We start from the raw sequence: 13,581 nt of genomic DNA, 5'->3' as shown, positions 1-13,581 counted from the left end.
ATAAAAGCTATACAGGGTGGAAACGATAAGTGATCTCATTCGATTATTTCTAAACTATACAAGATATCGAAAAACTGGTTATTGATCCTGAAAGTGCTTCACGAGCTCTTTCAAACGGTATTAGTAATAGGTTACAGAATTAACTGGATCCATCCGAAAATTCAATGTGGAAACATTAGCCGGAAGGCTTCCATACATTTTTTTTCAATCGGTTTTTGGATATCTTGTATAGTTTAGAAATAACCGAGTGAGATCACTTATCGTTTCCACCCTGTATATCTTAAGTAACATATAAAATAAGTATGTTATTTAGTAACGTTTGAGCTACTACTGTGGTGCTACTATGAAAGACATTTATCGAAAAGATCATTATTTTCTACTTATCACTAATTGAGAACATGAAACAATGTGTTAATTAAACCTAATTACCCCGATGCATTATTACCATATCAACCGCAAACGTTTGTTTTTAAAAACAAAAGTCATCTTTCGCGTGTAAGTAGCGTCAACAAACATCATTGTTTCGGGACAAGGAATAAAGCGCATTGTCCTGATGAATATGTCGTCCAACACTCATTTACGAATTGCCTTGCATATCATACAAACGTGCAATTACTTGGCGGCCCGGACAAAGGACTGATAGGGCGGCGCGGGCGCATTCGACGCCGCGTAGTGGAGGCGCGCGCACGCGGGTTGCTTCGCGAAAATGATGCTTGCGGGCGCGGAGATCGTTACGGAGGACGCGGGCGCGATGCCCATGGTCCCAGCTGGTCCTTCGGGCTCCCAGGCCTCAGAGGCCCCACAGGCCCCACAGGCCAAAGTGCAAGTGCAGGACGTCGGTCCGGCCCCCACGAGGGATCCGGTAGACTTACACTTCTCCAACATCACTTGCACCGTCAATTTAGGATTCAATAAGGGTGAGTTTAAACATTTTGTTTGTAAAGCTTCATTAAAGTATCCTATAATAATCTAGAACAGTTACTGATAAGTCTAAAAAACCTGATTGAAAACAATAAACCGTTCAACCACCTCACAAATTAAACAGCACCTGCTAACATAATAGAGATACAATATAAGTACAAAGTTGTATGAAGAATATGAAGGTCTTGTTTGACTGCACATAAAATTAACTAGCTAATACTATGTAATTACGCTAGCACGAGATTCTCCCTGTTCGAGTATATACGTACAGTAATCTAAAGGTCTAAGGCCCGATTCGACCAAACTTTTATCCGAGAATAACTCCTGGTATAACTTGCACGTTGACAGTTTCAGTATGGGAAATATGTCAAAATGTCAAATAACCGACGATTTATTCTGAGATTAATATTTACTCTTGTTTGGTCGAATTCACCCTTAGTAGAATAGGACTATCCTATTCCACTAAGGGGTGAATTCGATTCGATTCACTTAATTGGAAAATCTCTAACGCGCCCTTTTCAGGAATTTCAGGCAAAAGATTCAGCCATTTGTTTTATTCTTCTTCTTTTCGTGTCGACAGCAAACCTACACAGTATCAGCCCATAACTCCGCCACAAGAGTGGCGTTGTTTTATTTATTTTTTGTAAAAAGAAAGAAAATACAAAATTCAGTATAGTATTTAAATAAATACACACTGTTGACATACGCAACAGTTTAACGGCATAATTTACTGATACGACACTATTTTGGAGAAATTACGCAAATCAATTGATAACAAAATGCTACTTAGAGGTCAAACCTTAAATGTAGGTCATTCAGTTGCGTACAGTCTTTATAAATAACGAAACTTTGTTATTTATCAGCCACGATTTTATTATGTTCTCATCACGCGTATTAAAACGATTTAGGTAGCTTAAGATAATATTAGTCAAAATCTTATCATGGGACCGATAGTTCACTAATTAGGTGGGGGTTACATAGCAACGACATTATAAGATAATATTATAGTACACTAATACGAATAACACAGTAATTAAGCCTTACAAGGTTCAAGAAGTTACCTACTTGGTACTTTAGTCGCATCCTTCGTGATACTACAATTAACCGTAGTACATAACAAGTCAATTATGGCATGTGTTTAAAAGTATATGATTAACTGTTAGTGTACGTTGATCGACTATCTAGACGTTAGGCACACTTAAAAAAAGATTACTTATCTACTTTCCGTTGCGTAATAGGATGCATCTTAGCATTTGTAGAGTCTAGTTATGTAGAGTTAGTTATGTTAAATGTTCAATGAAATAAACTTTAATTTTAGTTAAAAAAAAAGAGCAAGAAAAATATTACACCGTTTACTGTTTATTTTCCTAATAAATAACAGAATTACCTGTTAATTAGGAAGGAAAAATTTCAAGTATTTAATTCAAATTCCAGAGAACATGCATCTACTTTTTGAGAAAAATTCAACAAAGAAGTCTTTACACATAACATATAAGACAATGGCCGATTTGTTCCAAAGTGTAACAAAGAGTCACATTTCCAAAAAGCCGGTTGTGAGGTTAAATGATACAAGTTAAAAGATCACGGCACAATGCCGCCCGTAACGACTTCATCATGCACGTTCCATGCATTAGAATTAACGCCGGCTACGTAAATAAGTACCAGTATTTTCCACTGACAGAAATAGGAAATGACTTATCATTTGCGTTTTATTACTTTAAAATTAATAACATCATGATAAACATGTAGTCGTATCGTCCTTAGGTATACAATTAATGTAATTTTTATTAGTATGTAGATCTTTTTCCAAGGCACATAGAGCGAAATAGAAGACGTCTGAAATATATACCACCTTTTCAGGAGATCAGAGATATCGACTGACGCTGAGAAAATGAAAAGTGACGGATGAAAGCCTCTTGTAATTACAGGAAACAAATACAAATGAATAGATATTAACTAGACCAAACTAGAACGATTATATTGTCATTCAAATGAATCCTAATGAACTCCACACAGACGACTTTACAGTATCCTTTTTCTGGGTATATGTAATTTTTTTATCAATTAAAATGACACAATGATTCAATGACAAAATTAAAATTATCGCAATACCTACTGACAATAAAACAAATCTAATAAATAGGTAGGTAGGTAATAAATAGGTATTCTAATCGTGCATTATTTAACGATCTCTGTGTTAGTGAAATTTAGTTCATAGGAGTCACTGAATCCCCCTGGATCCCAGACACAAATCACCCACATCCGAATGGAGAGACATAAAAAAATCGGGTTGACTGACCGCTGAACACTTATTTGACCATCAGAAACAATGGTATCTCCAGATATATCACATTATCTTGAAAGTGTTGATTACTCACTGATACCGTATCGCAGGTCCGGTATGAGTAAAGGAGTTTATTGTGTAAAAGTCGCATTATATCAATTATGACACGTTAATCCGAATGAAGCAATGTTATTGCTAATTTTTACATTCGCATGTTTGCCTCGAAGCGTTAAGTAGTACCTAGACCTACCTATGGCCTAAAAATAAACATAGAGTCACATATTATGAGTCTTATAAATAAGGGCTGTCTCTTTAATGATACTAGTACATATTCCTAAGTGTTATTTGATTTTCATTTCGATGCTTGTAGTCTTATTACTGTGTCAGCAATGTACGTACACAGAAACTATTTATATTATTTGGGTATTGCAGAATATCCTTGAATGTATACTATCCAGTACCTACTGCAACTGTAGTGACTTGTTTTGTTACAGTCGCTCTATAATTCATGTAAGCAGACGTTTGCCCTACATAATGAAAGAACATTTACAAACAAATACATATTGAGAACAATGTGCCCGTGCCAGGAAAAACCACGCAAAAATCGCATCTTTTCACTAAGTATTACAGTTACAGCTGAAATATTTTTTTTTTTATAATTTTAGCATAATAATTACAGATGATAGTTTTAAACTAAAACAATTGTGTTATTGTAAACATGTATGAATGACCTAACACACTAAATATAAGTGTAGTAAGTTGAACAAATTGTTTTGTATTGGTGAACACATTGTTTGGTAATTTTTATTGAACTTCGAACTGATGCCGCGTTTATCTGCGCCGTTAAATAAATAACATCATCATTTACATATAGAGGGAAATACTTTTTTGTTTATCTATGAATTTAAAAAGGTTTTTCTATCCTCCATTTTTTTTTGTCTTTCTATTTTTAAACAAGCATAAAGCTACACAAGTCATGTTAGTTTTAATAGGGTTTCTTATTATTTTCATGCTACTTTGTATGGGACAGAAACTGGGAAATCCACCTGAAAGATTTAACAGTACATTAACTATTAATAATAATTTTTTTCAACTTTTCGTATTGCTGCCATGATTACCAAAAACCTGTTTTCAGACAGAAAAATTCGGTCAGATCAAACGCTACGCGGAAAATGTCTGATATTGGTATTTTCGAGTTCAGGATAATCGTATCTATCGATTTGATGCGGTTTTGGCCGTATTGCTATGAGACAAAAATTTTGGTCGTGGGCTCTCGTACTAATAGTTCCACCGATAAGAATAAGAAAGTCTTTACGCACAAAACAAGAGTAGACATGATTATCTTAAAAATAAAAATATGCTGAACAGGGCGCCTGTTCAGCATATTTTTTTAGCTTTTTAGCTAAAAAAAATCGCGACATGACACAAACGTCATGGCGAGAAGCTGGTTTTTAGCGTTAACCAACGCTATAAATGTGCACTTTGTGCAGTTCTCCACTTAACAAACAGTTCCTATACTTGATAGATGTAATGTAACATGTCAATACAATCAATAAACCAAAAAGCTTCTTCTTCTTAGTCGTTACGCTCTTGGCAGAGCGGTCGTGGTCACGTTGAGGCGTTGTTTACATCGGTTGTAGAGGCGGATACAACTCTCCGCACGATCTCCCTCCATCTCTCTCTATTGGCAGACTTTCTGGTGCAGTCACATAAACCAAAAAGCTACACATGTCTAATTGATGTATCAGTCCCAAGTGCACCGGCGCGTAATGCGGTTTGCGGCCGCGGGTCAAGGTTCTGTTCTCGATGCAGACCAGCTGCACCGCTAAGGGTGATGATGAGGCCTCGTTTTAAATATGGCACATTTTTGTTGCAAATCAGCACTTATTGCAATTACATAAGAACTCACAGTGTTCAGCTTGATGTGCTGTCGTCTGTACCTTCACAACATTGCGAACGAGTATTGCAAATATTTCAATATCGCTTTTTGAAATTATCGGAACTAGTTTGGTTGCTATTTTGGCCATCTTTGTTACCCATAAGAAACATTATTTTAATAATAATTATTTTTTTATTCAAGCAACATGACTCATTATTTGCATATAAACTTCAGTCAAATGATTCTGATCTTAAACTTAACGGAATTCAAGAGTAGATAAAAAGGAGACTTACAAGGCAAAATATTTTGATACATTCGGTCTTTGTGGAGGCCATTGTCCAGCAGTGGACGTCATTTGGCTGAAACGAAAACGAACAAAATTGCTGAAACAAAACCGAACAAAATTCGTCAAACTCCGGGGTAGAATCCTGAGTTCAAAGACTAGAGATTAAAAACCTAAAGCTAGAGATTAAAGCAGTGGAACTCTAATGTAGATATTGTGAGCAAATGTCTTATAAATAATGCCTCACATTTTAACGTAAACCGTAATGTTCCGATCACGTCAAAAATAGCCAGTACTTACTACGTACCTAAACTGATATCTTAATATAGCAAAAGATACATCTGTCCACAAAGAAATCCAATCCGGAATACGGAACCGCTGCCAAATATTTTAAATCGTAACTAAACATTTCTAGGTGTTAAATGCAAATCTTGCGAGGAGATATCTCCTTTGAATGCACAATGACCGTAGATTGTCCAAGTCAGCATAGTTTATCATGCCATTTTGAATCTTATTACTTAACAAATAAAATCCAACAACTATATCAAAAAGTAATAACTGTTCTTGATTTTGATTTCCCAATCTATTTGTTTATACAAAGTCGCATTTTTTTTTAAATATTCGTTTATTTATTTGTTGTGATATCTTATTTAATTTTTAGTTTAAATAGCAATCTTGGTGAAATATGTATAAAATCTTTCATCGATTCCTGGCGGTTGACACGCCATAGAAATAGGACGTATTATTGTTATAAGTATAGGACTCAAAACAAACATTGACTGTATTGGAAAATTAGGCTGCAGCATTATTACACAAAACCGACAAAAAGGATTATTCACTTTACCTACTAGTGTTGTAGACAAGACAATGCAATGTCAATGTTAATCTGGCTAATTTATTATGTTCAAGTTCAAATGTTTATTTGCCAAAAACACAGTAATACAGGGTGACAATTTATTATTGTAGGACTATGTGTTCAGTCTGCTCGCAGACGTGCAAAAATTACAGAATTCAATATATTAAATGTCAAATACTTAAGAAAATGTCAGAAAGATGATATAAAAATAATAGCAATGTTGCCAAAATTGACAATTTAGGGCGTAGATTGTAGCCAATTTGATACAATCTAGACAACCTTTGCAAAACATTTTGACATTGAAGATCTTTTGTCAATATTAATCTTTCAAATATTGTTTGCCGATGAGTAATCGACGACTCGTCACGCAAATTGAATGTGCCTCCATATCCTTTGTGAGGCATATCAAGTGAACTTTATACAGCTTTCAGTTGATACTGGTCCTTTTCTCGTACAAAGGGCAAGCGCGAAACCACTAAGCAACAACATTAGATAGAGTTGGTCTTTGTTATTAAGTAGGCAAATGTACTTGGCTTCGTTAATAATCATCATAATTGATTAGCAATTTTCTCAGAACATGTTCAGTTCATGACATGTGGTTTATTGCCTTTCTCCTTAGTTCTCCTTTACAGTCACAGTGCAAATAAGTGCATAATACTGAGCACAAAAGGAAAGTTTTTGAAAGTCGAATTAAAAAATTAAGTGCACAACAATGTAATGTAACCCAAAATACTATCTTCCACATTTTTTTCATACTCTGTAATATGTAATTAATCATTATATCTACTTGCGTCCATAATAAGAATTCGGACACTCAACAAAACATCAGAAAATTTAGATAAAAAATAAATTAGCTAAGAGAGACTATTGTCTCTTGTCTATTAATTTCTAAATTGGCCGAAGGACAGCTTCAGTCTTTGTCTTTCAGATTCCTTTCCTTTCGGATGCACTTGAATCGTGTGTGATATTCATATATCACACGTGGATAAGGAAAGGATAAGTGGATTGATTGTGAATCTATAGCCTCATTTGTTTCAATTTGTTTAGTTACATGAGTCATATCGCGGGACTATTCCCACCTCTCGTTCCCACCACTGCAACTTTTGTGTAGCCAGGATCTACAGCTTGACTGCCATAAAAACCCAACCAAATAAGGTCAAGTTTGTCCCGGGGTAAACTGTCATTGGACCCGCAACGAAATTAATCAGAAGAACATAGGAGGAGTTCGAAATTAAGGTTCGACTTCCCTCTTTTGCAAAGCGAATACATAGAAGGTTTGAACATGAGTCATATCGTTAAAAATCAGTAGTAAATTTTGACTAAAAATCAGTGATACGTATATTAGGAGTGTTCTAATTGCAGGCGCCACAATTATGTTATCACCCGTGGCCCATATAAAGACTAGTAATTATTACATTCCGCACTTCTATTGTCTGAAGCAGGGCTGTCATGAAACTGGATAATCGCTTGTTTTCAAACAACCTGTGTAAACTTTGATCCTTCAACACCTACGATGCGCTTGAATAACACAATCGCTGTGAAATCGAGCTCTACATCAATATTTTTCTCTACTTGTTAGTTTTCTGGAAGAGAACGCACGTAGAGGAGTTTAGAAAATGGTAATAACGATGTCTTTATTTTGTACCTTGCCCTAGGAGTCCTTGTTATTCCTAGTTGTAATTGCAAATAAGTCTTAAAATAATTGATTCTTATCATTGACAGAACTTTTAGTATGTAAGTACTATACTCTTACTGGTACTACTCATAGTAGCAGCACCTATTCTGTTATAAACAATTTATTTCAGAGCTTTATAGGGTGTTTATATTAGGTTCGTTTATACAAAGAAGAAAAGTAAGTATTTGTGTCAAATTTCAAAGCTAATAAGCTTGTTATTATCTTTTTTTTTTTCAATCTTCTTTTTGTCAACCCTGTCTTGTTGCGACATCCATCCGAGTGGACTTCGACCGCACGAGATTATCCTCGTCCCTTACACAGACAATTCACACACCATTATAATCGATCGACAATAACTAGGAACACCATAAAGGGTGAAAGAAAGCGAACCAGCCCTTAAATAAACACATAATAAATTTCTATGTATGTACTTAAATTAAAATAAAAGAATATCTAGAGTCCATTAGCTTTCAATTTACTTCAATTATAGCAAGAAGCTATAAATAATCTTGTCTATAGAGGTGTGTAACTTATTTCAATGTAGCAATGTTTCATAGCAGCATCTGAAAACCGCTGTTTCTTTGCAATACCCTGTATATTTCAACATTCGCGGACTGAAATACATTGTCCTGAGGCAGCTTGAATGTCAAAGCTCAGGGTATATGTACCTTAAGTATATTAAATACCTTCAATGATGGGGACATCTCATTATGCTGGTCTTTTATGTGAAGGCAAAACATAAAATGGTTACGAAGGAATAATCGTTTCATAATATTGGTATAATCCCACTCCTTTGTGCAGCGCATTGAATGTTATCAAATAAAGAAGTTATTACGCAATTTAATTTGTTGATAATAGTTGACACGCTGTTGTAACATTGATATTATGGACTACTAACCTATTTCATACAATGCATAATACTACAACTTCAATACGAGTAATATGGTCTGTGTGGGCAGAAACATCGTTGGGTCGTCTCTCTTGCTTAACTCTATGTAACGTCCATAATGCGAAATTTCGTATTGATACAATATCGTCATCGCTTCGTTACTTCGCCAAATTACAAAACAGAAGGATATCTACATGCGGTTATATTGACAAAGCCACTAAGCTCCATCTAAAAATTAAAATAATAGGTATCCTTTTTTTTTCTCTACGTAAAAACATCCGAAGAAAAAACTTGGCTACAACTCTACTTTTCTTATTACTGCAATTTCCTACTTTACACAATCCAATGACCGACAAGTTAATAACACAAAGCACCATCTTCTTTATCCTTTAAGACTTCAGACATAAGGCTTATTCCGTGAAGTTTTTATTTATTCGACATCAATTCTTATGCGACTCGTTTCGGTAGAGATCGGTCGTCAAGGGCGACTTGCGACATTCTGCCGATTGTTCCAATTTTTTTATCGATTATCGATTTTCCAATGCCTATTATAGCCGGATAATATGGGTAAATGTTTATTTAGGTCCGACACATTTCTATAAGCCGATTGTATATCTAAACAAATATTATCTATGTGTCCTAGCGTTGACTCATTAGATACATAAATCATACAAACATTTTTTAACTTTAAACCATATCACTCAATAATAACTGTTTCAATTATTTTTTAATGACTTTACACAGTAATAACCAATTTTTAGTTTTATTTCAGAATTTACCTAAAGCAAAAGTACCTCGAAAAGTTACCTTTTAATATAAAGCAATAAACCAGCCAAGTTAATAATAACAATAATCGTTATAATACTTTGATGTTATCCAAATCACTACCAAACTCTACTGTTAGTCCAGTCAATGAATGCCTTAACGACGGTGTAGAGAGAAATCCGTGGAACACAATTTCTGACCTCGGGACTTTATTTAGCCTAGTTAGGTGGTGAACATAGCAAAAGTCCCCGCCCTTAGCCCTTGAGCCGGCAGGGAGAGGGGGGTTTAAAGGTACCCCTTTTCGGTTTTTCGCTTAATCCTCGGAAACTATGCGTCCTAGTGACATGACTACTATGAACCAAAAAAAGCTTATTCAATTTGCTACAGGCGAGACCGTCAAGTTTTTCTATATCTTGTATAGTTTTTGCGGCATTTGCTCTGGAAGGTCTGTAAAATTGGAAATTTAATTTTTGTCTTACATGTTCCTATCAGGAGAAAATCGACTAAATCAACATTGAGCAAACACTATAGACATGCGGGAGCATGTTAAGCCTAGTTCCAGGGAGGGGACTGCACCGTGCGTATATTTAGACGAACCAATTGGAGCCACTTTTGACTCCTTATCATTCAAAAACTACTGTGCATTAACTCTTCAAATTTGGCTCATGTATTGAGACTTGCAAGATATACATCAGCTTTAAATTTCATAAATATACCTCAAACGGTTATTTAGGTATTGACGTTCAAAAATCGACATTTAGAACACTAAAATCTATCTATCACCTGTGAAATGTTAAAATTTACTGGTTTTTTATTTGTTCCTTTGTATTTACATAACTACCTTTCTGGATGCCAAAGGATGATGGGCACAAATGTATGGAAAGTGGTACCCGCTCCAATAGCCATAACCAATATATATTTTAAAAGGCCTTTAGATGTAGGAAAATGTCTGCTATGGGGCCAGTTCTAATTCACGTTTTGAAAGCAGTAATTCCACTAAGTATTATAATGAAAGTATAACACAATCATCCATGTATACGAGTATGTATTATGACTACAATCTATTAATATAACTAAAAGAAGCATTGAAAAGGAAAGGATTATACCTACGATGAACTACCCAAGCTATTAGCCCTTTATTCGCTTTCATCATCATCATCATGATCATTTTAGCCATAGGACGTCCAGTTGAACATAGGCCTCCCCCAATGATTTCCACAATGGCCGGTTGGTGGCGACCTGCATCCAGCGCCTTCCCGCTACCTTTATGAGGTCGTCGGTCCATCTTGTGGGTGAACTTATTGGGTCTTGTGGGTTTGTTCGCTTTAGCAAACCATAATAAAACCCTTAAGAAGTAATAAAACTTTAAACCCTTTATTAATAAAAGTTACACCCTAGTTGAACTCTGGCTTAAATTGTCATTTGGTATGGAAATGTCATTTTAATTCAAGTTTCTTCCTAGGTGTAACTTTTTATTAATAAGGGGGTAGTACTTCTTTAAATAAACATATTTATTTCACAATTATCCTTATTAATAATTATAATTATAGAGTTAAGGAAGGATGCTGGAGCAGTAAACCCTTCCTGCGTCGCATAACCTAAGTACCATACGATGGACACGTATGATACTTCTTCTTCTTCTTCCTCGGTCCCTCACTGATGAGGATCGCGACCACAGATAGTGTTCCTCCACAGACTGCGGTCATAAGCTGTGTGGACCGCACGATGCAAACTCCCGCCCACCGTCTTCCTCACCGCGTCCGACCATCTCGTCGGTGCCCTGCCCCGAGCGCGTCTGCCTTCCATACTGTATGATACTTAGGTTACACAAAAAGTATCTTTATCATCGAACGCAACCAGATCTGAGGCTGGTGGCCATAGTAAATGTTGTTCGTCTCGGTAAGACCTTTCAAATGACACTACAAACATAACTATTGGAGCCGGGTACCATTCTGCAAAAAAGTATGTATATCTTCGTACACAACCAGATCTGGGGCTGGTGGTCATAGTAAAAGTTATTCATCTTGGTAAGACCTTTCAAACGATACTAGACACATATCTATTGGAGCCGGGTACCATTTTGCCCATTGTCCTTTGAACCTTCGATGTCATCTGGAAGTGGTTAGAATTTGGTCTATAGGTCAGACATGTATATTTTTGGACGTCAATACCTAAAGAACCGTTTGAGGCATATTTATGAAATTTGAAGCTGATGTATATCTTTCAAGTCTCAACACATGAGCCAAATTTGAAGTGTTAATGCACAGTAGTTTTTGAGTGATGAGGAGTCAATAGTGGCTCAAAGTGGTTCGTCTAAATATACGCACGGTGCAGTCCCCTCCCTGGAACTAGGCTTAACATGCTCCCGCATGTCTAGAATGATTGCTCAATGTTGATTTAGTCGATTTTCTCCTGATGGGAACATGTAAGACAAAAATAAAATTTCCAATATTACAGACCTTCTAGAGCAGATGCCGCGAAAACTATACAATTTATCAAAAAAGTTGACGATCTCACCTGTAGCAAATTGAATATGCTTTTTTTGGTTCATAGTAGTCATGTCACTAGGACGCATAGTTTCCGAGGATTAAGCGAAAAACCGAAAAGTGGCACCTTTAAACCCCCCTCTCCCCGCGGGCTCAAGGGCTAAGGACGGGGACTTTTGCTATGTTCACCTCCTAACTAGTCTAAATAAAGTCCTGAAGTCAGAAATTGTGTTCTACAGTTTTCCATCTATAATGCTTTATTGACTGGACTATGTATTGTAGGTAGTGGAAATTGTTGAGCGCGTATAAACAAATCGAGTTTCAAATTAGTTAAACCATTTTCCTCCAGTGTTGTTGAAAGGATGAAAACCGTCCATAACACACGATATGACAATGTGACAATCACTTATCAATCATCAGCATTATAGTTAACGAAACAATGTATAAATGTCTCATTGTAATTTATTATCAGTATAGCGAATTCGCAACAATGACCTAGAGTTTCGCGATTTTAACGTCTCCGCATAAGGTTTAAAGTCGATTGCAATACCTATGCAAAGTGGAGGAAGCATTTGTTTTGGAGACAAAGAGCGCGGGCGCACGTGCGCTCCCGCGTTTTGGTCAATAACTCCGAAGTTGGCGCGGGGCAGTGACCCGTGACGTCACAACAGCTGATAGCTGGGTGGGTAACTAGGTCACATTGCGGTTTTACTTCGATATTCAGTTTCCACGAAACCGGCTTTTTTTTGAAAACCTTCTTCATATCAGGAAAGTAATGGCCAACAGTTTATGAAAGCTAACGAGCGGCTAGCGGAACTTTTGTGAACTTTTCTAACTTAACCAATTAATATTGAGTTGAGTTACTTATGAAACTGAAGATCTTTTGAAATTAAAATTGCAGGATTTTTTTATTTAAAAAGTAGTGCGTAGTATTGAGTCATGTTTTCACCTGAAATAAAACAATGAACAACAAAACATTGACTTTTGTATTCCTTATGCCAACAGCAGAATTCTTGGTTCGACAACATGTTTTTCATTTAACTATATTAAAAATAACTGAACGGAGGCTTCTCTTCTGCCTATGGCGTAAAAGAGGTTTCAATATCAACATAGATTTCGTTCTACATACCTGAACGATAGTAGTAAGTACGTACGGTAGCACATAAAGTTAAACTTTTAAGAATCTTATGCTGTACGTAATAGGTGCAAAATTGCATCAAAATGTATTCTGATTAAAATTTATCAACTGTATTGTACTGTACATAGCAGGTTACTCCAACAACTTTGCAGTGCATTTATGGATTTAATCGCTTGCCGACCGGTCTTGAGGTCTATATGCGAGTTAAGGCCGCGCTGACTACGTCACGCACTGACATTTGATCCGGAGCTAGTCAGTTTGTCACCCAATATGCAGTAACTATCTGTGCCCGCGACTTCGTATGCGTGAAAATAGTTCGAATAATATTTCCCGTTTTTGCAACATTTTTCTTTACTGCTCCGTCCTTATTGGAAGCCTTTCCTAAAGCCTTCCTCGAAAAATGGG

General features: G+C 36.2%; 1 protein-coding gene across 1 annotated transcript in view; it reads left to right on the top strand.

Moving 5' to 3' along the window:
• Positions 1-595: 595 nt before the first annotated feature.
• The window catches only part of LOC135072427 (ATP-binding cassette subfamily G member 4), a 32,330-nt gene continuing 19,344 nt past the window's right edge, over positions 596-13,581 (top strand). Inside the window, exon 1 of the mRNA XM_063966327.1 lies at positions 596-917. Coding sequence (XP_063822397.1) covers positions 707-917 — 211 coding nt within the window. The 5' untranslated portion in view covers positions 596-706. The remainder of the gene's footprint in view (positions 918-13,581) is intronic.

This window comes from Ostrinia nubilalis, chromosome 6, assembly GCF_963855985.1.
Source record: "Ostrinia nubilalis chromosome 6, ilOstNubi1.1, whole genome shotgun sequence".
Classification (NCBI taxonomy): Eukaryota; Metazoa; Arthropoda; class Insecta; order Lepidoptera; family Crambidae; genus Ostrinia; species Ostrinia nubilalis.
This window is presented reverse-complemented; position numbering and strand designations above follow the sequence as displayed.